This window comes from Oncorhynchus clarkii, chromosome 11 (assembly GCF_045791955.1).
Source record: "Oncorhynchus clarkii lewisi isolate Uvic-CL-2024 chromosome 11, UVic_Ocla_1.0, whole genome shotgun sequence".
Taxonomy (NCBI): Eukaryota; Metazoa; Chordata; class Actinopteri; order Salmoniformes; family Salmonidae; genus Oncorhynchus; species Oncorhynchus clarkii.
Window position 1 is genome coordinate 17,817,796 of NC_092157.1, and position 24,519 is coordinate 17,842,314.

General features: G+C 40.9%; 3 protein-coding genes across 6 annotated transcripts in view; 1 reads left to right on the forward strand and 2 right to left on the reverse strand.

Annotated features, from left to right (window-relative positions):
* The window catches only part of LOC139420313 (thiamin pyrophosphokinase 1), a 106,938-nt gene extending 93,300 nt beyond the window's left edge, over window positions 1–13,638 (forward strand). Inside the window, exon 10 of one of the 4 annotated variants that reach the window (XM_071170265.1) lies at window positions 13,182–13,638. In XM_071170265.1, coding sequence (XP_071026366.1) covers window positions 13,182–13,210 — 29 coding nt within the window. In that variant the 3' untranslated portion in view covers window positions 13,211–13,638. Of the gene's footprint in view, window positions 1–954; window positions 1,644–13,152 lie in introns of those variants that run through there. The other 3 variants (XM_071170266.1, XM_071170264.1, XM_071170262.1) reach the window with 3 other exon arrangements.
* LOC139420314 (retinol dehydrogenase 12-like) lies at window positions 2,357–18,171 on the reverse strand. The gene is made up of 7 exons (XM_071170270.1): window positions 18,084–18,171; window positions 13,140–13,255; window positions 10,641–10,796; window positions 10,443–10,547; window positions 7,923–8,132; window positions 7,217–7,409; window positions 2,357–7,103 (listed from the first exon to the last, which is right to left on the reverse strand). The coding sequence occupies exons 1-7, from the start codon at window positions 18,095–18,097 to the stop codon at window positions 7,001–7,003; spliced, it is 897 nt and encodes a 298-aa protein (XP_071026371.1). The 5' UTR covers window positions 18,098–18,171; the 3' UTR covers window positions 2,357–7,000.
* LOC139420315 (retinol dehydrogenase 11) lies at window positions 18,084–23,819 on the reverse strand. Its single transcript, XM_071170271.1, has 7 exons — window positions 23,702–23,819; window positions 21,608–21,723; window positions 20,675–20,830; window positions 20,465–20,569; window positions 20,111–20,320; window positions 19,722–19,914; window positions 18,084–19,611 (listed from the first exon to the last, which is right to left on the reverse strand). The coding sequence occupies exons 1-7, from the start codon at window positions 23,713–23,715 to the stop codon at window positions 19,509–19,511; spliced, it is 897 nt and encodes a 298-aa protein (XP_071026372.1). The 5' UTR covers window positions 23,716–23,819; the 3' UTR covers window positions 18,084–19,508.
* Between the last annotated feature and the right edge of the window lie 700 nt (window positions 23,820–24,519).

Below are 24,519 nucleotides of genomic sequence, written 5' to 3' on the forward strand. Positions count from 1 at the left end.
GCAGAACTGAAAAAGTGGGTGCTAGCTAGGAGGCCTATACACCTGACTCTGTTACACCAGCTCTGTCAGGAGGAATGGGCCAAAATTCACCCCACTTATTTTGGGAAGCTTGTGGAAGGCTACCCAAAACATTTGACCCAAGTTAAAGGCAATGCTACCAAATACTAATTGAGTGTATGTAAACTTGGGAATGTGATGAAAGAAATAAAAGCTGAAATAAATCCTTCTCTCTACTATTATTCTGACATTTCACATTCTTAAAATAAAGTGGTGATCCTAACTGACCTAAGACAGGGAATGTTTACTAGGATTAAATGTTAGGAATTGTGAAAAACTGAGTTTAAATGTATTTGGCTAAGGTATATGTAAACTTCCGACCTCACCTGTATATAAAGTACCTCCGGAAAGTATTCAGACCCCTTGACTTTTTCCACATTTTGTTATGTTACAGCCTTATTCTAACATTATTAACCCTAGGATCGATATGCTGGTCAAAACATCCTGGCCTAATGTTGTTTTTGCTATATTGACAATGTGTCTATAATGTTTTAACATCCTATTTTTGTTTTTTAATTTCTTATTTCTTTAAGTAAAATTATTTTTGCATCACTACCCCAAGTTTTCATATGTGGGTCAAATATTCCCCTTATGTGTTTCCTATGGAATTCACTGCGTTGCACTCGTCAAACTGACCCTTCTTTTTGCTACAACAATAAAATCAAAGTAAATAATCAAATATTTATTAAATATCTTGTTTTTAATGTTCATTAATCACCTTTTTCATTTCTCATTTTTAACTCATTGAGTAAAAGGAGTTTCATGAGGAGGCTCATAAGAATGCTGCCAGATATACAACGAAAATGGTTTTACAGATGCTGGATGAGGAAGGCATTGGTGCCGCTGACTCAGAATCTTAGGTATCCAATTCAATTGACACAGACTATGTGCCTGTAGGTCAAGTTGGAGTTGTGGATGCACCTGGTAGTCCAGCTGTCCAAGATGATTCCACAGATGGGGAGGATGATGAGAGTGAAAACCATTAAAAAGGGGTCTTATTGGAGTGCCCCTTTTGCGACAGCGTGGAGAGAGGTCAACAAAGAGGAACTAAAGGCCTTTATTGGCATGGTGAAAAGGTTGGCTGTCTCCACACGGGAGCTATTTTTGGATCCACTGCAGAGTCCAATGTATAGGGCCACCATGTCGGTCGGAAGATGTGAGGATATCCGTCGCTACCTGAGGCTGGATGACAAGAGGACCAGAGGGTTCAGAGAGGCAACAGGCCACCTGGCAGCCTTCTGGTATGTGTGGGACCTTTTCCTATCGACCTGCAGAGGAAGGTTCATCCCCAGCGACTGCGTCACAGTGGATGAGCAGTTTTCCTCCAGACATGACGCTTGGCATTCCATCCAAAGAGTTTAATCTTCATCAGACCAGAGACTCTTGTTTCTCATGGACTGAGAGTCCTTTAGGTGCCTTTTGGCAAACTCCAAGCGGGTTGTCATGTGCCTTTTACTGAGGAGTGGCTTCCGTCTGGCCACTCTACCATAAAGGCCTGGTTGTTGGAGTGCTGCAGAGATGGTTGTCCTTCTGGAAGTTTCTCCCATCTCCACAGAAGAACTGAGGCAATGGAAAATGTGGGGTGATGAAAGAGAGCCACCACCACTCAGATCAGCCAGGGCCAGAAGAGGTGCCAGCTCTGCCCAAGCACAAAGGATAGAAAAGTCAGCTGCTTGTGTTCTCAGTGCAACACACCCGTCTGCAAAGAGCACAGTCACATGCTTGTGGTTTGTAACAAATGCATGAGCTAACATAAGTCAGCATCACACACAAGCACACTTTGCTCCTTTTAGTGTTCATGTTTTCTAAATTCACAATTTTTAGTGTTGTCGTTTATATTGATGACGAACTTTGTATTTTCAAATAAATATTTTGAAATATTATAAAACATGCTTAAGGTGGTTTTATTTTGTTCTTCACACTAAAAGGTTGAACGTGAAACCTTGATTGATTGATTGTAATATTATAATATTTTCAATAGCTGTTACGAACTCATAATATGTTAATATGATAATATGTTATCATGGAAATGTGCTGGACTACCAAAAATCCTCAGCAATCAACACACAATACCCCATAACAACAAAGTAAAAAACAGAAATACCTTATTTACATAAGTATTCAGAACATTTGCTATGAGACTCAAAATTGAGCTCAGGTGCATCCTGTTTCCAATGATCGCCTTTGAGATGTTTCTAGAACTTGATTAGAGTCCGCCTGTGGTAAATTCAATTGATTGGAAACTTGGCACCATCCCTACAGTGAAGCGGGGTGGTGGCAGTATCATGCTGTAGGGATGTTTTTCAGTGGCAGGGACTGAGAGACTAGTCAGGATCGAGAGAAAGATGAACAGAGCAAAGTACAGAGAGATCCTGCTCCCGAGTGCTCAGGACTATAGACTGGGACGAAGGTTGACCTTCCAACAGGACAACAACTCTAAGCACACAGTCAAGACAATGCAGGGGTGGCTTCAGGACACGTCTCTGAATGTCCTTGAGTGGCCCAGCCAGAGCCCGGCCCTGAACCCGATTGAACATCTCTGGAGAGACCTGAAAATATTTACCTGTGCAACGACGCTCCCCATCCAACCTGACAGAGCTTAAAACTTCTTCGGGCTAGGGGGCAGTATTTTCACGTCCGGATGGTAAGCGTGCCTAAAGTAAACTGCCTGTTACTCAGGCCCAGAAGATAGGATATGCATATGCATGGTATTATTGGATAGAAAACACTCTAAAGTTTCTAAAACTGTTCAAATAATGTCTGTGTATGACAGAACTCAGAACTGATTTGGCAGGCGAAACCCCAAGCACAATCCATCCAGGGAAATTGTTTTTGAGGTCATTGTGCCCAGATTGCAGTTTCTATGGCTTCTACTAGATGTGAACAGTCTTTAGAAATTGTTCAATGTTTTTCTTTTGGGATTGACATTTATTATATCACTATTTCTGACTTTCGTGTCGCACCTGCCTGGTTGAAATTTTTTTTTCATGTTTTTGTATGCGGGGTGCTGTCCTCAGATAATCGCATGGTGTGCTTTCGCCGTAAAGCCTTTTTGAAATCTGACACAGCGGCTGGATTAACAAGAAGTTAAGCTTTATTTTGATGTATTACACTTGCATTTATATGAATGTTAAATATTTATATTTAATCTATCCTGCTAACGGGATTTGAGCGTTAAGGGATCCCTAAGAGGTTTTAAGAGTATCTGCAGAGAAGAATGGGAGAAACTCCCCAAATACAGGTGTGCCAAGCTTGTAGTATCCTACCCAAGAAGACTCGAGGCTGTAATCGCTGCCAAAGGTGCTTCAACTAAGTACTGAGTAAAGGGTCTGAATACTTATGTAAATGTGATATCAGTTTTTTTTACATTTTATACATTTGCCAAGAGTCTGCAAATCTGTCATCAAGGCAAAGGGTGGCTATTTGAAGAATCTTAAATATAAAATATATTTTGTTTTGTTTAACACTTTTTTGGTTAACTACATGATTCCATATGTGTTATTTCATAGTTTATGTCTTCGCTATTATTCTATAATGTAGAAAATTGTTTTAAAAAATAAAGAAAAACCTTTGAATGAGTAGGTGTTCTAAAACTTCTGACCGGTAGTGTACGTATGTTTCAATATCAGTGTCTGTACAGTATGTCTGTGTGTATACGTTCTCACTACAGCATGAACCATCAGAATTGTCCATAGCTGTTCGATTTCCTCTCGGACTGCTCTATCTTCATCTTAATGTTGTTCTGACTGCAGCTCATCAGTTTGACCGGGACGTTGAGCTGTTGTTGTATTACGCCCATCAGCCTACTACTGTAGTAAAGGCTTTTGCCAAGCCAGGTGACAGGGGGGTGGGTGTACTCTGTTGTAGATTTCTGTAAGTGAGATCAATGAGTAGTGTAGTCTAGTACCTTCAGGGGTGTTTCTAAGATGTAAGGACATTTGGGGCCTTAGCCCAAAGCTACAGGGGGACCCTAGTAGGGGGGGTCTGTAGGGATTCTCGCCGGAAGAAGAACATTTGAATTTGAACAGCTAAATGCATCGATCTGGTACACTTTGAGATGAACATTGAGAGATAAGATCAAATAAATGTGTGTGTATGTGTGGGAGCAGTCCACAAACTCACTCATTAATATCCGAGGATAAGGTTAAACAGTCAAGCCCGGATGTACAAAAACAAGTTACACGCCATTCGGAAAGACCGTAGAAAAGTGTGTACAACTTAGACAGTGTTCAGCATGCAGATCTCAAGCAAGAGCATCACCCCTCTGAAATAGGCTGCGTTCACACAGGCAGCCCAATTTGGATATTTTTTCCACTAATTGGTCTTTTGACCAGTCACATCAGATCTTTTTCCGTGCTGATTTGATTGGGCAAAAGACCAATTAGTTAAAAAATATATCAGAATTGAGCTGCCTGTCTAAAAGCAGCCATAGAAGATAGGAAAATAACGCTTTCCAAAATGCAAGAGGGCATTCAGCTATTACAAAACGTTGTTACAAATAACTCTAACAGCTTATACTTATACTGTAATGATACAATGCCCTCTAAAATACCATAGGCTACAACATATTTATACAATACCTTTAATAATATGTACTACAAAATTAAATCCAATGCCATATAACATAGGCTGTATATACACAGGCAAGCCAATTCTGATCTTTTACTCACTAATTGGTCTTTTGACCAATCAGATCAGCTCTTTTGCCACTAACTGGGCAAAATATAAGAATTGGGCTGCCTGTGTAAACACAGCCTATTAATCGCGCTGTAACGCTTGATCTTTAGCCCTTAGGCTGCATTTACACAGACAGCTCAATTCTGATATTTTTTTCCCACTAAATGGTATTTTGGCAAATCAGATCAGCTCTTTTGCTAGTAATTGTAAATGCAGCCTTAATGCCGTAAAAGGGAGAAACAGAAAGGCTGTATTTTCAGAGTTTTGAATCAGGACAAATCCATCTACACCAGGCTCGGGCCAAAACGTGGCCACTATGTGGGGAACAGGATTTGAGACATGAGTCACAACCAGTCTTTATTCAGTCCTCAACAAATCTATTTTTCTGTCCGTTTACTCATATACAACTACAGTAACACACACACATATACACACACACATACATACACAGCTGAAGTTGGAAGTTTACATACACCTTAGCCAAATACATTTAAACTCCGTTATTCACAATTCCTGACATCCTAGTAAAAAGTTCCCCGTCTTAGGTCAGTTAGGATCACCACTTTATTTTAAGAATGTGACATGTCAGAATAATAGTAGATAATTATTTCTTTCAGCTTTTATTTCTTTCATCGCATTCCCAGTGGGTCAGAAGTTTACATACACTCAATTAGTATTTGGTAGCATTGCCTTTAGATTGTTTAATTTGGGTCAAACATTTCGGGTAGCCTTCCACAAGCTTCCCACAGTAAGTTGGGTGAATTTTGGCCCATTCCTCCTGACAAAGCTGTTGTAACTCAGTCAGGTTTGTAGGCCTCCTTGCTCGCACACACTTTTTCAGTTCTGCCCACAAATGTTCTATCGGATTGAGGTCAGGGCTTTGTGATGGCCACTCCAATACCTTGACTTGGTTGTCATTAAGGCATTTTGCCACAACTGTGGAAGTATGCTTGGGGTCATTGTCCATTTGGAAGACCCATTTGCGACTAAGCTCTAACTTCCTGACTGATGTCTTGAGATATTGCTTCAATATATCCACATAATTTTCATGCCTCATGATTCCATCTATTGTGTGAAGTGCACCAGTCCCTCCTGCAGCAAAGCACCCCTACAAAATGATGCTGCCACCACCGTGCTTCACGGTTGGGATGGTATTCTTCAGCTTGCAAGTCTCCCCCTTATTCCTCCAAGCATAACGATGGTCATTATGGCCAAACAGTTCTATTTTTTTCCCATCAGACCAGAGAACATTTCTCCAAAAAGTATGATCTTTGTCCCCTTGTGCAGTTGGAAACCGTAGTCTGGCTTTTTTATGGCGGTTTTGGGGCAGTGGCTTCTTCCTTTCTGAGTGGCCTTTCAGGTTATGTCAATATAGGACTCATTTTACTGTGGATATAGATACTTTTGTACCTGTTTCCTCCAGCATCTTCACAAGATCCTTTGCTGTTGTTCTGGGATTGATTTGCACCTTTCGCACCAAAGTACGTTCATCTCTAGGAGACAGAACACGTCTCCTTCCTGAGTGGTATGACGGCTGCGTGGTCCCATGGTGTTTATACTTGCGTACTATTGTTTGTACAGATAAACGTGGTACCTTCAGGCGTTTGGAAATTGCTCCCAAGGATGAACCAGACTTGTGGAGGTCTACAATTTTTATTCTGAGGTCTTGGCTGATTTCTTTTGATTTTCATATGATGTCAAGCAAAGAGGCACTGAGTTTGAAGGTAGGCCTTGAAATATATCCACAGATACACCTCCAATTGACTCAAATTATGTCAATTAGCCTATCAGAAGCTTCTAAAGCCATGACATTTTCTGGAATTTTTTAAGCTGTTTAAAGGCACAGTCATTTTAGTGTATGTAAACTTCTGACCCACTGGAATTGTGATACAGTTAATTACAAGTGAAATAATCTGTAAACAACTGCTGTAAAAATGACTTGTGTCATGCGCAAAGTAGATGTCCTAACCGACTTGCCAAAACCTTAGTTCGTTAACAATAAATTTGTGGAGTGGTTGAACAATGATTTTGAATGACTCCAACCTAAGTGTATGTAAACTTCAACTGTAGTAGTAATGCTTTAAACATATTGCAATCTACATAGTGAGAATAGAATAACTGTAAAAAAAATCTGGGCAAATAGCATTTTTGCCTATACAGTGCACTACTGTTGGCCAAAGCCACGTCGTGCACTATATCCACAATGTATTCAGTGCACTACATGAGGACTAGGGGGCCATTTGAGATGCAGCCTAGTGTCTTGTGTTCACTCCCAGGTGATGGCCAGCATCTTGCAGCTCAGCTCCCACAGTTTCTGGGCCAAGTCGTCATCCGAAGCTGTCCTGGAACACCTTGCAGGCGCACAGTCGCTGTTCACACACAAACACAATGAGTGTCAATGAGCAGATGTACAATAACTTACCTGATTAACGCTGTGTACCACTGAGTTACCCTTTCACAATATCAAACAGTATGCGTGTACCTGTAGTATCCTCCACTCTCCTTCTCCAGTCCTGGCTCCACAGCACAGTATATGGAGGTCTGAGCTCCCTCGACAGAGGACTTAGTGAATGGCCGGAACACCTTGACCGCTACCTGGACACGATTGTTCAGGTGTCTCCATAGGTCTGACTGGACCACACCCGGGTGGAGGGAGAACACACTCACACCGGTGCCTGCACACAACACACACAAGCTGGACGCTCAGTCATGTCATGATGACTAGTAGGAACAAGTTGCTTCTAGCCACAGTTACAGGGTGAGATATTTGATCAATCTTAGGTTTGTAGGTACACAGGATTATCCATAGATCCTCTAATTCTGAATAGCTAACAGAAGGTTTGAGAGTCTTAAAGTTAGAGAAACTAACATGCAGCGGCCTAAATGAACAAAGTCCTTTTCAGAGTTCCCGGAGGGTGCTTTGGAGAGAAAACATGACATGGTCTATTTGAGGATCTTAACAGGACGATGTATATGTGTGAGACAGTACAGTATCATTTTATTAATACACACACACACACACACACACACACACACACACACACACACACACACACACAGAGGTGACTGCATAAAACATCTTGCGGAGATTGTGAAGATGAAGAAATATTTTGAGTCAACTCCAATTCTCTCAAAGAAACATTCAGTTCTAGACCAGTTCGGCTATGCCTGTCGAGGGCAGCTCTTACCCTGCAGTCGTTTTGCCAGTGAACGTGTGCAGAGGACATTGGCCAGTTTGCTCTGTCCATAGGCCTTGACCTGGTCGTAGCTCTTCTCACTGTTGATGTCATCCAGTCTCATGCTGGTCCAGGTGTGAGCCACTGACGACACGTTAACGATGCGGGCTGGCGCCGAGCACTTGATCAGGTCCACCAACAGGTAGGTCAACAAGAAGTGACCTACAGGAAGTCAGGGGTTAGGGACAGGTCAGGGAAGGGTCAATGAGCTGTGTGTGTGTGTTATTTCTGGCAAATTTGCATGTTGTCAGTGTGTGTGTGTGCGTGCATAAGAATGTTTTGTTATCTGTAAAACTGGTAATGAACTGTCGTTAAATTATGTTCTCTTCAGTATGAATAGTTCAACTGTGTGTGTATCTTTACGGACCCAGGAAGTATGGCGAGAATTCTAACCGTTTTTAAAAGAAACTGTACTTCAGCAAAAGTCAGACTCACTTCTATCCAAATCAGATTGAATTTCCGCCCTAATCCCTGACTGGCTAATAGCCTTACTGCCGGAGCTAAGGTTAAGACAGAGAGCAATTACTACATCCACGTAAGCCAGCCGCTAATTAGTTCTACATTTAGGAAGGAAATAGGGGCTAATATGCTGATTTACCATTTTAGCCTGTTTAAGAACATGCCTGCACTGATTTAATCTCGATAATCTGATAACGCAGACGCACCAAGTTGGCCTAGTATATACAGTTGAAGTGGGAAGTTTACATACACCTTAGGCAAATACATTTAAACTCTGTTTCACAATTCCTGACATTTAATCCTAGTAAACATTCCCTGTCTTAGGTCAGTTAGGATCACCACTTTATTTTAAGAGTGTCAGAATAATGTCAGAATAATAGTAAAGAAGGATTTATTTCTGCTTTTATTTCTTTCATCGCATTCCCAGTGGGTCAAAAATGTACATACACTCAATTAGTATTTGGTAGCATTGCCTTTAAATTGTTTAACTTGGGTCAAATGTTTTGGGTAGCCTTCCACAATAAGTTTTGAATTTTGGCCCATTTCTCCTGACAAAGCTGATGAAACTGAATCAGGTTTGTAGGCCTCCTTGCTCGCACACACTTTTTCACTTCTGCCCACAAATTTTCTATCGGATTGAGGTCAGGGCTTTGTGCTGGCCACTCCAATACCTTGACTTTGTTGTCAATAAGGCATTTTGCCACAACTGTGGAAGTATGCTTGGGGTCATTGTCCATTTGGAAGAACTATTTGCGACCAAGCTTTAACTTCCTGACTGATGTCTTGAAATGTTGCTTCAATATATCCACATCATTTTTGTTCCTCGTGATGCCATCTATATTGTGTGAAGTGCACCAGTCCCTCCTGCAGCAAAGCACCCCCACAACATGATGCTGCCACCCCCGTGCTTCACAGTTGGGATGGTGTCCTTTGGCTTGCAAGCGTCACCCTTTTTCCTCCAAACATAATGATGGTCATTATGGCCAAAGAGTTCTATTTTTGTTTCATCAGACGAGAGGACATTTCTCCAAAAAGTATAATCTTTGTCCCCATGTGCAGTTGCAAACCGTAGTCTGGCTTTTTATGGCAGTTTTGGGGCAGTGGCTTCTTCCTTGCTGAGCGGCCTTTCAGGTTATGTCGATGTAGGACTCCTTTTACTGTGGATATAGATACTTTTGTACCTGTTTCCTCCAGCATCTTCACAAGGTCCTTTGCTGTTGTTCTGGGATTGATTTGCACATTTCACACCAAAGTACATTCATCTCTAGGAGACAGAACTTGTCTCCTTCCTGAGCGGTATGACTGCTGCGTGGTCCCATGGTGTTTATACTTGCGTACTATTGTTTGTACAAATGAACGTGGTACCTTCAGGAGTTTGGAAATTGCTCCCAAGGATGAACCAGACATGTGGAGGTCTACAATTTTTTTTCTGAGGTCTTGGCTGATTTCTTTTGATTTTCGCATGATGTCAAGCAGAGGCACTGAGTTTAAAGGTAGGCCTTGAAATACATTCACAGGTACACCTCCAATTGACTCAATTTATGTAAATTAGCCTATCAGAATCTTTTAAGACCATGACATTTTCTGGAATTTTCTAAGCTGTTTAAAGGCACAGTCAACTTAGTGTATGCAAACTTCTAACACTGGAATTGATACAGTGAATTCTAAGTGAAATAATCTGTATTGGAAAAATGACTTGTGTCATGCACAAAGTAGATGTCCTAATCGACTTGCCAAAAGTATAGTTTGTTAACAAGAAATTTGTGGAGTGGTTTAAAAATGAGTTTTAATGACTTCAACCTTTGTGTATGTAAACTTCTGACTTCAACTGTATATATCTTAATAACTAGTGGAACCTTGAATCGTCTATGGCCCAGGGGATTTTCCCGTTCCACTATCGGCTTGACTTACTTTGGGGAAGGGTTTAAGCTTTGGTTACACCTCAGCATTTTATGGCAAATGCATTATGAAAGGGGCTACATGAATACAAGTTCATTGATTGATTTATCTTACCCAGGTGGTTGACTCCAAACTGCATCTCAAAGCCGTCCTTGGTCTTAGAGTAGGGACACATCATGATGCCAGCGTTGTTGATCAGGATATTGACTTGCTTCTCCTCTGCAAACACCAGAAAAACTGTCACTGCAAAAGCTTTCCCTCCCTCCATCTATCTATCCATCCATCCATTCCTATACCCTGAAGGTTATCTACCCTTGTTAACCAGCTCAGCGAACTCTCTGATAGACTTGGTGTCAGACAGATCCAGTTTGTGAACAACAATGTTTTCATTTCCACAATCTTCTGTGATCTCTTTCCTGGCGCCCTCCGCCTTCTCCATGTCTCTACACGCCATGATGATGCGAGCACCTGAGAGGGGGTTCAAAGAAGTCAGAGGTTACACAGAGTTAGGTCATAAGGTTACTAGCACACGGGAGGACAAATGTGAAAGATGTTCATTTGTGTTTAAAATCCCTGAACATCATAGAATGGATCGTTCTCAACAGCTTAACAAAATATCATAGAAATCTCTAAAAACACAAGCTTAATATCTGTTTACAGAATATCCAACTGTTTATTTCACAGTGTTTGTCAGTAAAGAAACAGGCAACAGTATAAACTGTGTTTCTCATCTTCCCTTGGCAAACAATGGACTGCTCATCCTATTTTAATGAGCCCAGCCCTGCTGAGAGGGCCTATGAGGGGAGACACACACACACACACACACAATAGCTGTGGTGGCCCAGTAATTATGGAATAGAAGACCGTCATTATTCCATGGGTGTGTTCCGTCTGGAAGCTATCAAAGTGCCTTTGTTCCCCTCTCTCCGCTCCGATGTGGGGATCAAAATGGTTTCCCAAATTCCCTGGCAGAGCAACCAATCATAATTAAAACACAAACGATAAACAAACAATTAAGAGGGAAGTTAGAGTTTGAGTTGAGCCAATCACACACACAGTGATGATCCAGGGTGATTTCATGCTGACAGCGTTTATTAGACGCCCTTTATTTGTTCCACATGGGTAAGTAGTGTGTGTGTGTGTGTGTGTGTGTGTGTGTGTGTGTGTGTGTGTGTGTGTGTGTGTGTGTGTGTGTGTGTGTGTGTGTGTGTGTGTGTGTGTGTGTGTGTGTGTGTGTGTGTGTGTGTTTTCATTGGACATTGCAAACATTTTCTTTTATTATCTAGCTGTTGTTTATAGTACATAATTAACACATTTAGTTATTCTATTTTATTTTACCATCACAGCAATTTTCATTGAGTTAAATTAAAATATACATTTTGAACTACATGAATGTGAGTTGACGGACAGAGGAAGGTAACTTGAGGATTCTAGTTTCAGATCTTTAAGTTAAAGACTGTTTTCCAGTAAGCCAAGAAACAGAGTGTGATGCACGCAAGGCTTTGTCTTGGCCCAGCCTGTCTAGACATATTAAATAAAATAGTATTGGTAATACAATTATATTGATATTTTAATATAACCACTCTCTTTCATATATTTCCTCTAGCTTACTTGACATCGTAAAGTATGATCAATATTTCCTTATATAACAAATTACTTTAGGAAATAAAATGACAGACGGTTATGAATCTTTCGTTCCCAGCTCTAACCTCAGTTGTGAATGAGTGAAACGTCATTCTGATAGTCTTTTAACAGACCCCCGATGCTTTCAATACACACACACACATTCCCACTCACACACAAACACACAGTTGTGTTTTGTAAGAGGAAGTTGGTGCCACACAGAGCTTTTCAAGTGCAGCCAACGGAACAAATCAGACCACGTACATAGAACCAGCTTTCATCTCCCTCTGTGTGTGTGTGCATGTGTGTGTGTGCATGCGTGTGTGTGTGTGTGTGCGTGCATGTGTTTGTGTGCGTGCGTGTGCGTTCCATCGCATGCATAGGACGGATGTTTAGCGGTCTACTCTGACAATGCCCTCTCTGTCTCCACCTCTCCTGGATCCTTAATGACTGCTACTTAGAATATCATTAGGCTAAAAGGCGCCCATACACTCGGTTTAGAAAAATATATATTTTATACTTGAGACAGCATAGTAACAACATAGATTAATTCTGACTATTTTGAGGAAGGCTAAGAAAAATCAATGAATCTGTAATTCATTTGGAAGTTTTTGCCAAGGAGGTCTTGGTCACACAATTTTACATCTAACTAAGATGTTTGGTGCAGAATTTCTCAAGTGAAAGCATTTGAATAAAAACTAGTCGTCTCTCGTTGAAGGACAACAAATACTTAATTGAAGAATCCTGTCCATAGTTCCCACTCCTACTAGGAGTACTACCAATCACTGGTGAAGGATGTAGACTTCGACTTGTGTGTGTTTTTTTGTTTAACTATCCTTGGGTACCAGAAGTCCTCACAAGGATAGTAAAACAAGGAAAATTCGTGCAAGGCGGGACATTTTGGCTGTCCTCACAAAAAAATGTTGCTATTTTAGGCTTAGGGGTTAGGTTTAGGGTTAGATATAGGGTTTGGGGTTAAGTTTAGGCTCAAGGTTAGGGTTAGGGGTTAGGAAAAAAATAAAAATAATTTGGTTCCCACAAGGATAGCAACACAAAACTGTTTGTGTGTGTGTGTGTGTGTGTGTGTGTGTGTGTGTGTGTGTGTGTGTGTGTGTGTGTGTGTGTGTGTGTGTGTGTGTGTGTGTGTGTGTGTGTGTGTGTGTGTGTGTGTGTGTGTGTGTTCTCTACCTCTCTTGGCCAGGTCCCTGGCTGTCTCTTTGCCGATTCCAGTGTTAGCTCCTGTGATGATGACAGTCTGACCGTCCAGACGCACGTCACATGACCAGCGGCCACAGAAGAAGTTCCTGACAGAGTCAGATACACACAGCAAGAGAGAGTCAAATACACAATCAACACAGTCAATCAACACGGTTGAACACAGTTGAACAAACAGTTGAAATCGTTTGGAGGATGTGGTAAGACAGCTTATTACAGAGACAGGAAATGTAGTAATATTACAACATAACACAACAACATACAATACACATATTACACACACACACCAGTGGAGGCTGCTGAGGGGAGGGCGGCTCATAATAATGGTGGAACGGAGCAAATGGAATGGCATCAAACACCTGGAAACCATGTGATACCATTCCACTGATTACGCTCCAGTCCTTACCACAAGCCTGTCCTCCCCAATTAAGGTGCCACCAACCTCCTGTGACACACACACAAACACCACATCACTGACACACAGAGCAGATAATCAGAATGTCAACTTAATTTAGATGTCAGCAAGACAGTTAAATAACTAGCTACTAGTAAGAATACTAGCTGAAGTGCTGAACCAAATTATGAAATGTAACTCATTCGGCTTATGATTAACTGTAAATAAGTGAAAAAGGTTATGATCTTCTATGGAGCATACGACTAGATTAAATATTTATTCAGTAAATCGGCTACCAAACTTGGATAAATAATAGATTGTTTTAGTAAAAATCAATAATAAAATTTGTTATGAAGTAGAAATATGTTTTTGTTTTAATTTACTTTACAGTTTTTCTCAATCGCTTTGGCTCAATTCTCAAATTAATATTTTTTTCTTTTTCAAAACAATATTTTCAAATCTCTGAACAATTAGTTTCTTGTTCACACCAGATTTGACTTTCTTATTAATTAAAGCAAATTGCACGTGTTTTGGCACTTGTGTGCAAAAGACTAAACACAATTGTCTACAATTTGCACAATAGCTACATGCACATGGCTGAACAAAACTGATGAGCTGATTCTCAGTGAAATTGTCATACTCTTCACAACATTCTTTCATCGTGTGAGCCATCACATGCAAAATTATCCATTCAATGAGCAAAATCTGTCAGAGATACATGTATATTCCATAAATATCTATGACATGGAATGTTTGTGATGTCTGCTAAATTGGAAAATGACCTGCCAACTGACATAGTAATGAAATATGAATCACAATCAACCAATCAAGTTTGGAAGCATATATATGGAGCTTGCCCACAGCACAATCACTACCATTTATGAACATGGAGGAACGTCACAACCCTGAACAGCAGCTACATGCTCGTGGAGGAGAAATATGAAGATGTGTAAGAGTGGTTGGTGGGGGTGTTAGGGGAAGACATAATAGAGGAAGAGGTAGAAGGCAAAGAATAAGAGTCCCTGATGAAATCAGAGCCACAATTGTGGACCATGTCATAAACCACGGTCTGACAATGGAAGAAGGATGGTCGGAGAGTACAGCCTAATGTAAACAGGTCCACAGTGTTATAAACCATGGTCTGACAATGGAAGAGTCTGGTCAGAGAGTACAGCCTAATGTAAACAGGTCCACAGTGTTATAAACCATGGTCTGACAATGGAAGAGTCTGGTCAGAGAGTACAGCCTAATGTAAACAGGTCCACAGTGTTATAAACCATGGTCTTACAATGGAAGAGGCTGGTCAGAGAGTACAGCCTAATGTAAACAGGTCCACAGTGTTATAAACCATGGTGTTACAATGGAAGAGGCTGGTCAGAGAGTTCAGCCTAATGTAAACAGGTCCACAGTGTTGTAAACCATGGTCTGACAATGGAAGAGGCTGGTCAGAGAGTACAGCCTAATGTAAACAGGTCCACAGTGTTATAAACCATGGTGTTACAATGGAAGAGGCTGGTCAGAGAGTTCAGTCTAATGTAAACAGGTCCACAGTGTTATAAACCATGGTCTGACAATGGAAGAGGCTGGTCATAGAGTACAGCCTAATGTAAACAGGTCCACAGTGTTATAAACCATGGTGTTACAATGGAAGAGGCTGGTCAGAGAGTACAGCCTAATGTAAACAGGTCCACAGTGTTATAAACCATGGTGTTACAATGGAAGAGGCTGGTCAGAGAGTACAGCCTAATGTAAACAGGTCCACAGTGTTGTAAACCATGGTCTTACAATGGAAGAGGCTGGTCAGAGAGTTCAGCCTAATGTAAACAGGTCCACAGTGTTGTAAACCATGGTGTTACAATGGAAGAGGCTGGTCAGAGAGTTCAGCCTAATGTAAATAGGTCCACAGTGTTATAAACCATGGTGTTACAATGGAAGAGGCTGGTCAGAGAGTACAGCCTAATGTAAACAGGTCCACAGTGTTATAAACCATGGTCTTACAATGGAAGAGGCTGGTCATAGAGTACAGCCGAATGTAAACAGGTCCACAGTGTTATAAAACATGGTGTTACAATGGAAGAGGCTGGTCAGAGAGTACAGCCTAATGTAAACAGGTCCACAGTGTTATAAACCATGGTATTACAATGGAAGAGGCTGGTCAGAGAGTTCAGCCTAATGTAAACAGGTCCACAGTGTTATAAACCATGGTGTTACAATGGAAGAGGCTGGTCAGAGAGTACAGCCTAATGTAAACAGGTCCACAGTGTTATAAACCATGGTGTTACAATGGAAGAGGCTGGTCAGAGAGTTCAGCCTAATGTAAACAGGTCCACAGTGTTATAAACCATGGTGTTACAATGGAAGAGGCTGGTCAGAGAGTACAGCCTAATGTAAACAGGTCCACAGTGTTATAAACCATGGTGTTACAATGGAAGAGGCTGGTCAGAGAGTACAGCCTAATGTAAACAGGTCCACAGTGTTATAAACCATGGTCTTACAATGGAAGAGGCTGGTCAGAGAGTACAGCCTAATGTAAACAGGTCCACAGTGTTATAAACCATGGTGTTACAATGGAAGAGGCTGGTCAGAGAGTTCAGCCTAATGTAAACAGGTCCAGGGCGGTGCGGAGATGTTTTCCATAGGGAAAACAGGTAAATATGTACTTTCTCTACTTTTGCTACAGCGTTTAATTCACAACTATTGTAAAAGTAAATGCAAGTCTGAAAATCACAATGTACTGTAAGATATGTATATATACAGTAGTACAGCACAATTTGAATACAATATACTATCTGTAACATGGTCTATTTGTGAATCCTACATGTCATATATAGGACTGCACAACGACCTCATGCTGGTAGCAGAGCAGCTCTACATGTGATATATAGGACTGCACAACGACCTCTACATGTCATATATAGGACTGCACAACGACCTCATGCTGGTAGCAGAGCAGCAGTAATCAGCCGTCAGCAAGAACAAGAAATTTGCAAAATGGTCATAGCCAACAATTCCATCAGGCTAAGAGATCCAAAGTGCAATCATAAATGATGACTATCTTTGCAAATATCAATGGTCAGCATTTCCACTACAGACAGATAAAATGTTTTATTAAAAAATGACTAAGAAACAACTGTACAAGGTGCCATTTGAGAGGAATAGTGACAGAGTGAAGGATCTGTAATACCAGTATGTCCAGGTAAAATATCAGTGTGTAGATGGTATACTGTACTTCAATGATGCCTGTATATACTTCTTGAAGTTGTAGATGCCCATAAGAAAACATTTCTACTTTACTAAATTGTCTGATTCTATAATAGGCTGACTTTATATTTTGTTTCTGTGTTACTATACAGAGAATAATGGAGCTGGAAGGACACGAAATGACCCACATTCTTGTTTTTGTGGAGAGGCTGGGTTCAATCTGGCCAAAGGCAGGAGGCGTGGCCACAACCTCATTGGATGCAGAGCCACAAATGGCACACCAGGCCAACGTGTGGGCAGTATTACAATGTGTGCTGCCATTTCTGAGAATGGTGTGAGCACACATTCCTTACATTGGGCCCTATAACACCCAATTTCTCCTGTCTTTCCTAAATACACTTTACAGAGACCTAATTCCAGAACAACAAAGAGGTTAGGTTAGACCAGATTTGCCAAAAGATGTAATTGTGTGGAATAATGTCAGCTTCCACCAAACCAACATTGTTAGGTAATGGTTTGCTGCACATGAAAGGATGTCAATGGCTTTTCTTTCACCATACTCCACATTCCTGAATCCGATAGTTTTGTTCAGCATGAAGGTGGAAAGTATATGACTATCGGGCACAAGATCAGATGTCTCTGTTAGATGCCATGAATGCTGCTTGGGAGGACATCACAGGCCATCGTTGCAGGGGTTGGTTACGAGACATTTTGACCAGTACGGCTCACACGATGACAAAACTTTTCATTTTGGTGGCATTGGCCAATTTACTGACACAATTCGGTTTTGAAGCATGTATGAAATGTTTTGGGTGAGTTACCACATTTTGCAGATATACAATAGTTGTGATGTCCCATAAAACAGTTGTGACAATTGCACTTAGTTTAGAGAACGTTAAGACTGTTTCAAAGAAATTAGCCAAAGCGATTGAGAAACTGTGACATGATAAACTAGCCCAGAGGTCTCCAACCCTGTTCCTGGAGAGATACCCTCCTGTACATTTTCACTCCAACCCCAGTTGTAACTGACCTGGTTCAATGTATCAACCAGCTAGTTATTAGAATTAGGTGTGCTAGAATAGGGTTGGTGAGAACCTACAGGACGGTATCGCTCCATTAACAGGGTTGGAGAGCCCTGGACTAGTCTAATTGCAATTTAATGTCAATACACCATAGTGGTAACAATTTGTTCAATGTTTCATAATTACAACAGTAATAACAGTTCGAATTTGAAGAAGGAAAATAGTTCTGTACACTGAAAGAGAAAATGACTGCCACCATAGCATCTTTGTTTTCCCCAATATAAATAGTCATTGACCTACCTGATTGAATGCATTCCTTTCCCAGTGACCAATCTTTCTCCTCAATACCCCAAGTTCATCTAAACAAGTTTCCTCTCAACTCTAGGTTGTATCAATGGATACATTCCTCCGCGTTGCAGCCCGCCCACCCGACATCTGTCACACTATGGGTGCGTTCCAGCCCGTCGTTGTGCTGCGAATTGTTTTAATTTTATTACCATAATAATATAGTAGTGGTTAATCAAGAACTGGTTTTGGTTGTCTGTTTGAACAGCGAGTAAATAAATGAATTAAGAAAATATCTTTTGACATTTTAACTTATTCTCCAGATGTTGTGAGATCTTACAATATGCTCAGCACGACTTTATTGAATTACTGTCTCGAACTATTGACTGCTCAGGGGTCCTCTTTTGAACAATTTCCCCAGGAGTGGAGTGAGATTATTTATTTCCTTTTATTTGATCAATTCATTGATCGGATACTTTCAGTTTAACAATTCGGATAACCTACCGGTAGCCAATTCAGGTTTTGTAAAGGCCTAGCCCACAATGTTTGTTCCTTTTCCCTTGAATATAAAAGGACACCAAACGAATTGGCTGATTATGGCAGTTGACATTACTACACGTTTCGCCCTGAACAAGGTATGGCACACTTTGCCAGTCAGAGAACAAACATTTACAAATATGTCCTAGTTAGAATAATATAATAACTTAAACTTAATAACTTACATTTTCTGGGGGAAAAAAATAGTCCCACACATCCTGAGTGACTAACATTGTTTGTGGGACGAGGTCAACAGAGTATCCTGTAGGAAACTCACAACCTTTCCTTTTTATAATCCGAGGTTCAGTTGGTTACATCATCGTCATCTTCTGTTACGCTATGTCAATGTGCAGATCGAGCGCTCATTTTAAGACGTCGTCTTGTGGTTTGAAGCTTTGACCACTAGATGTCCCCATAGGCCAATTTTAGTGATACTTGTCAGACCATTTTAGTCGTGTTCTAATATATAATTAATGTAGAGAAAGCTATTGCTGGTCTAAATAATAGTCAGAAAACCTAAATTACTCCCAACAAGAAAATGCAAAATGTTATTATAGCATTTGATAGCATTTTACTTTCTCCAGAAAGCACAGGAATCAAAGGTGTAAAAACAGAAGAGAATTACATGATTTAGTTAAACTGAATATTTGACATATAGCTTTCCTTGTCCAGTCAGTCTCAGATAGTTTACTGACTGCAACACTAACTCTACACATTCTATCACCTATCTGTACCACTTCCACCTACGCTCACCATCAGCCACATCATACATCACCTGTCTGTCTCCCTCTTCACAATTAGCATTTGACATAGTAGGACTTATGATAGCAATATTTTCTCAGTATTTGACGTGACAGAAAGAAGCAATTTGGTGTAAAGATAGCATTAATATTGGGTGTCTGTTCATCTCCAGCAGATGCCCAGTAGATGACAGCTAACAGCCCAGAGTTTGAGAGCGGTGCCTTCATCACTACCAGCCCTGGCACACACTGCCTGTGCACACCCACTGAGAGAGAGAGAGAGAATTATTTTATTTTACACCCTTATTTCATGGGTAATCAAGTACTGTACATATTAGTGTTCAGGGTCAGGGATGAGAGGTGAAAGGTCACTGACCTATAGTAACCCCCAGAGGTGAGTTCAGAATCAGGGGTCAGGATGCAGTACAGAGTGGTGTAGGCTCCTTCTGCTGGCGTCTTGAGGAAGTAGCTGAACTTCTTAAACATGAGCTGTAGGGGGCGCTTTGTGTGACGCATCAGATCAGTGTTCACTACCCCCGGGTGGACTGCATAGGCTGTCACACCTAGAACTGTTAATACACACACACACACACACACACACACACACACACACACACACACATATTGTTCAAGTACCCTGGGCCTCTTTGCTCTATTTCAACCACAGAGGGATGGTGGTTAAGACACGAGACACTCACACTGGTGTACGCTTAGATCCATTCTCTACAGGATGCTACATGCATGGAAACACACACCCATACCCACCCGCGGTCCTCTTGGCCAGCTCTCTAGTGAACAGTATATTAGCCAGTTTGCTCTGGACGTAGGCCTTGACAGGGTGGTATTCCTTCTCACTGTTCAGGTCCTCAAAGTGGATCCTGCCCATGGCGTGGGTCGATGACGACACAGTGATGACACGGGAGGGGGCGGAGTGCTTCAGCAGATCCAATAGGAGGAAAGTCAGAAAGAAGTGACCTGGAAAAAGGAAATAGGAAATAGTTCATAAGGATAGGTTTCAATCAATGGCAATCAATCAATAATAATATATTATCTTTATGTGGCAATGGAAAAAAGTGTTGCTTGCAGTCTTGATAATAAACCAGCCGTTCTGTCTCGTACCCAGGTGGTTGACCCCAAGCTGCATCTCGTATCCATCTACAGTGGTGCTGTAAGGACAGGTGGCCACACCTGCATTGTTGATCAGGAAGTGAAGCACCTTCTCCGCTGGGGGACAAAAAGAGTCAGAACACCTCTGTATTGGAGCCCTGACAGTATGGTGTTTAATATATTTTACAGTATATGGTGTTGTGTGTGTGTGTTTTAACCCACTGTTGTAGATGTTTTCAGCAAATTCACAGATGGACTTGGTGTCAGCGAGGTCAAGCTTCCTGGCTTCCACCTTGGCCCCTCCCATTTCCCTGACGATGTCACTGACCGCAAGCTCCGCCTTCTCCATGTCCCTGCAGGCCAGGATGACGCGTGCACCTAGAGTAAGAGAACCCCTTTTTTATTCAATTATCTTCACACTTTCAAAAAGTATCAAACTACCATACTGTCCATGATGTCTAGCACATTTCTGTCACTTCAGGAGCCTGTAAAACTCCCAGCATACACTGCAATGCACCCCCACTGGTTCCTACCTCTCTCATTAAAAATATACCCCGAAAGTCTCTTTCCATAGAGAGATCATATTAGTGTGTACAGACAGAGGTTGGCAATTCGGCAGTACCCGACTTCAGTCCCGTGGCGATTGTGGGGGTTGTGGGGGTCGTAGAGCAAAACAGTCTCAATTTTCCATTGAGGGGTCATAAGAGTTTGGAAGCTACAGACGTTTCCGTTTCCGTCTCCTGGTCTGACAAACAGCGCTGTAGCTCTGCCACCTTTCACCGCAGATACGGAAGGCCGACATCGGAGGATGTGGCGGATTGAGATGCAGCCCATGCGTCTAGCTTAAACAGACCGATTGTTATGGGGATGTTTTTATTGTGCTAATTCGATTTCCACGGGGGCGCATATATCAAATCAAATGCTATTAGTCACATGCAGCGAATACAACAGGTAATATATATAATACAACCTTACAGGGAAATGTTACTTATGAGCCCCTAACCGACAGGGCAGTTTAAAAATACAGATAACAATAAGAGATACAAGTAACAAGTAAGTAAAGAGGAGCAGTAAAAAAAGAACAATATATACAGGGGGGTGTATGGACTATAAGGGAGACAAGGGAGCAATAGAATGTAAGATTGTATGGTCCACCTCTCTTGGCCAGGTCCATGGCGGTCTCCTTGCCAATGCCAGTGTTAGCTCCCGTCACGATCGCAGTCTTCCCATCCAGACGAACATCAGACGACCAGTGCTTAGTGATCAGGGACCTTGAAGAAGAGAGAGCCAATATGATAAACAAATAAGCTGTTTGACATTTGTTGTTGATATTGACTGGGACAACACAATTCATTACATTAATATTAACAGCATACGTTTTGAATCGCAGTTATTTTCTCTTTGATGGTCTTACATCTATTTACAGTAGAACCATAGGGATTAGTCTTACATCTATTTACAGTAGAATCATAGGGATTGGTCTTACATCTAATTACAGTAGATCCATAGGGATTAGTCTTACATATATTTACAGTAGAACCATAGGGATTGGTCTTACATCTATTTACAGTAGATCCATAGGGATTGGTCTTACATCTATTTACAGTAGAACCATAGGGATTGGTCTTACATCTATTTACAGTAGATCCATAGGGATTAGTCTTACATCTATTTACAGTAGATCCATAGGGATTTGACTTACATCTATTTACAGTAGATCCATAGGGATTGGTCTTACATCTATTTACAGTAGAACCATAGGGATTGCTTTTACATCTATTTACAGTAGAACCATAGGGATTGGTCTTACATCTATTTACAGTAGAACCATAGGGATTGATTTTACATCTATTTACAGTAGAACCATAGGGATTGGTCTTACATCTATTTACAGTAGAACCATAGGGATTGATTTGACATCTATTTACAGTAGAACCATAGGGATTGGTCTTACATCTATTTACAGTAGAACCATAGGGATTGATTTTACATCTATTTACAGTAGAACCATAGGGATTGGTTTTACATCTATTTACAGTAGAACCATAGTGATTGATTTGACATCTATTTACAGTAGAACCATAGGGATCGGTCTTACATCTAATTACAGTAGAACCATAGGGATTGGTCTTACATCTATTTACAGTAGAACCATAGGGATTGATTTTACATCTATTTACAGTAGAACCATAGGGATTGGTTTTTTACATATATTTACAGTAGAACCATAGGGATTGGTTTTACATCTATTTACAGTAGAACCATAGGGATTGATTTTACATATATTTACAGTAGAACCATTGGGATTGGTTTTACATCTATTTACAGTAGAACCATAGGGATTGGTCTTACATATATTTACAGTAGAACCATAGGGATTGATTTTACATCTATTTACAGTAGAACCATAGGGATTGGTTTTACATATATTTACAGTAGAACCATAGTGATTGATTTGACATCTATTTACAGTAGAACCATAGGGATCGGTCTTACATCTAATTACAGTAGAACCATAGGGATCGGTCTTACATCTATTTACAGTAGAACCATAGGGATTGATTTTACATCTATTTACAGTAGAACCATAGGGATTGATTTTACATCTATTTACAGTAGAACCATAGGGATTTGTTTTTTACATATATTTACAGTAGAACCATAGGGATTGGTTTTACATCTATTTACAGTAGAACCATAGGGATTGATTTTACATCTATTTACAGTAGAACCATTGGGATTGGTTTTACATCTATTTACAGTAGAACCATAGTGATTGATTTGACATCTATTTACAGTAGAAACATAGGGATTGGTCTTACATCTAATTACAGTAGAACAAATGGTCTTACATCTATTTACAGGAGAACCATAGGGATTGGTTTTTACATCTATTTACAGTAGAACCATAGGGATTGGTCTTACATCTATTTACAGTAGAACCATAGGGATTGGTCTTACATATATTTGCAGTAGAACCATAGGGATTAGTCTTACATCTAAGTACAGTAGTACCGTAGGGATTGGTCTTACATATATTTACAGTAGAACCATAGGGATTTGTCTTACATCTAATTACAGTAGAACCATAGGGATTGGTCTAACATATATTTACAGTAGAACCATAGGGATTCGTTTTACATCTATTTACAGTAGAACCATAGGGATTAGTCTTACATCTAATTACAGTAGAACCATAGGGATTGGTTTTACATATATTTACAGTAGAACCATAGGGATTGGTCTTACCGGATCTTTTCCATCTCTGTGCTTCTGATAGAAAACTGATATCCTCTTGTAAGACTTCAGAAATCCCCTCTTCAACCAGTCTGTCTTTCTGTCCACTCACAGAAACGGATGTGCTAGAGGACGCTGTGTGTCGAGACTCTTGTGTGTGTGTGCGTGTGTGTGGGCATTCAAGCGTATATATGTGTGTGTGTGTGTGTGTGTGTGTGTGTGTGTGTGTGTGTGTGTGTGTGTGTGTGTGTGTGTGTGTGTGTGTGTGTGTGTGTGTGTGTGTGTGTGTGTGTGTGTGTGTGTGTGTGTGTGTGTGTGTGTGTGTGTGTGTCATGTCTCCAAATTGTTAATGGTCTATTGATAGGCCCCAGATAAACCATTCTTTCATCGGGGGAGAGTTGTGTCTAATTCATTACTGTGCCTTAGAGAAACTCTTTCTTACAAAATGTGTATCTGAATAGTAACAGTATTCTGTGATAAGTAGAGATGTGGAAGGAGTTAGTCAAGAGAGATAGCCAGCCGGAGGCTCCTCCTATTAGTGGGCCACCATGTTTTATCCTGACCATGTGACTGGACTGTGAAAACCTAATGTCACATGTATGGTTAGTAAAATCCCAGGTCCCTACATAAGAATGGAGTCTCACACTTCCATACAGGTTCTGTTTCACCTCAGGTGTAATTCAAGCCTGTCTAAACAGCAGGTGAAGATATTCCAGTTTCAGCATTTCTGACTGAGAAGTTTCTGGTAGTTTCCAGGTGAGAACTTGCTGCCCTGTGTCACCAGCAGCGAACTAGAACACTACAGGAAATGCAGTGTGGGTATTTGTTTG

What these genes read in the sequence shown, in the direction of transcription:
- LOC139420314 (XM_071170270.1), bottom strand. An exon ending in CGCTGAGCTGGTTAACAAGG is followed by an intron (nt 10,548 to 10,640) that starts GTAGATAACCTT and finishes TGGTGTTTGCAG; the next exon opens with AGGAGAAGCAAGTCAATATC. An exon ending in GAGAGTGGAGGATACTACAG is followed by an intron (nt 7,104 to 7,216) that starts GTACACGCATAC and finishes GTGTGTGAACAG; the next exon opens with CGACTGTGCGCCTGCAAGGT.
- LOC139420315 (XM_071170271.1), bottom strand. An exon ending in CATGGACCTGGCCAAGAGAG is followed by an intron (nt 20,831 to 21,607) that starts GTGGACCATACA and finishes CTCTTACTCTAG; the next exon opens with GTGCACGCGTCATCCTGGCC. An exon ending in GCTGGCCAAGAGGACCGCGG is followed by an intron (nt 19,915 to 20,110) that starts GTGGGTATGGGT and finishes GTGTATTAACAG; the next exon opens with TTCTAGGTGTGACAGCCTAT.